General features: G+C 42.5%; 1 protein-coding gene across 1 annotated transcript; it reads left to right on the top strand.

Moving 5' to 3' along the window:
* Positions 1 to 861, top strand: LOC147722845 (zinc finger BED domain-containing protein 5-like). The gene has a single exon (XM_086967400.1). The coding sequence runs from the start codon at positions 1 to 3 to the stop codon at positions 859 to 861; it is 861 nt and encodes a 286-aa protein (XP_086823526.1).
* Positions 862 to 1,751: the final 890 nt, after the last annotated feature.

Here is a 1,751-nt window from a genome sequence, read left to right on the forward strand (position 1 = left end):
ATGCTTGGTGAAAAAGCAGCAGAGAAGTTAAAAAGTATACCCATCTCAGATACAACAGTTTGCCGCCGCATCACTGACATGTCAGAAGATATCCAGGGACAGCTCACAGCCAGGTTGAAATTAAGTTTGTTTGCTTTACAGCTGGATGAAGCAACTGATGTGTCAAAGGAAGCCCATTTAATTGCATATGTTCGTTACTGTTATGAAACACTTGTATTAGAGGATTTTTTATTTTGCAAGCCAATTAAGGGGCGGGCAACAGGATCCGATTTGTTTTCCATGATCAATGACTTCCTGAATGTCCATGGCTTGAAATGGGATAACTGTGTTGGAATCTGCACAGATGGTGCTCCTTCAATGTGTGGTGCTAGGGCTGGCCTAAAAGCGAACGTATTGAAAGTGGCTCCACATATTTTTTGGACCCGCTGTATGATACACCGGGAAGCCCTTGCTGTTCAAAACATGGGCAGCGAACTAGAGGATGTGCTGAATTCTGCTGTAAAAATAGTACATTTTATAAAGACCCATCCCACAAGAGCTCGTCTATTTGCAATTTTATGTTCAGAAATGGGAGCTGAGCATGATGGCTTGCTGTTTCATACAGAAGTGCGGTGGCTATCCTGGGGGAAAGTGCTGTCTTGCATCTTTGAATTAAGGAATGATGTATGGCAGATTCTTCTGTGTTTGGACCCCTGCAAAGCAGAACAACTATGCAATCCCCGCTGGCTTGTACTTCTAGCATACCTTGCTGACATTTTTGAGAAATTAAATTCCCTGAATCTGTCTCTGCAAGGAGCTGACATGACTTCTTTTACCATGAATAAAAGAATAACTGCATTCAAGAAGAAGCTTGAATTATAGAGAAGACTAGTTGAAGATGGCCTGTTTGAGCAGTTTCCATGTTTAGTAGATGCTCTTGCAGAGACTGAATATGAACTTCCATGTGTTGCTGAGGTAATAAAAAATCATCTGACTTCTCTCAGTGACAGTTTGCAAAAGTATTTTCCGGAGGACAATGATCACTTAAATGACTGGGTCTTTCAACCATTTCTGGCAGAGGTGGCAAGCCATCTCCCAATCCGTATGCAGGAAGAACTGATTGATCTCCAAAGTGACCGCACTCTGCAGATGCATTTAAGCAAAGTCTCATTGGGAGAGTTTTGGCTGAAAATGTCTGCAGAATATTCAGCTTTGCGAGAAACTGCCATTAAAACTCTCTTGCCTTTCAGCTCGTCCTTTTTATGTGAGATTGGGTTCTCAGCACGTGCGGTTCTAAAGACTAAGTACCGTTCAAGACTAGATATGGAACACAACCTGAGGATGGCAGTGGCAAAAATCCATCGCAGATTGACCGTCTCTGTGGCGAAAAACAGGCACACCCGTCACATTAATGTTGGTGGTGTTATTATCAATCTGTCATTTCTAAAACAAAGCATCCTAGTAAAAACAATTTACGCACATTTTATCTTGGAAAATGTTGTTTTGAGCTGTGTAATAAGCCTCTGGGATTAAACCACACCCACTCACAAACCTACAGTTAACTAAACTCTTATTGCGTTGAATATTATTTACCGGATATGGCCCGGGACAAGCGTGTGGTGGTCAAATATGTAGTGTACCAGATTCCAGAAATTTCTGTCAGTTGGTGGGGGGGCCCGACATTTCAAAAAATTCAGCAGGGGGGGGTCTCAACCTACAAAAGTCTGAAGACCTCGGCCATACAGGGAGGGCACATAAAACACCAGATAAGC

This window comes from Lissotriton vulgaris, chromosome 4_1 (assembly GCF_964263255.1).
Source record: "Lissotriton vulgaris chromosome 4_1, aLisVul1.2, whole genome shotgun sequence".
In the NCBI taxonomy this organism is placed as follows: domain Eukaryota; kingdom Metazoa; phylum Chordata; class Amphibia; order Caudata; family Salamandridae; genus Lissotriton; species Lissotriton vulgaris.

Bases quoted from the DNA above. Each gene is read 5' to 3' on its own strand.
- LOC147722845 (XM_086967400.1), top strand. From the start codon at position 1: ATGCTTGGTGAAAAAGCAGCAGAGAAGTTAAAAAGTATACCCATCTCA.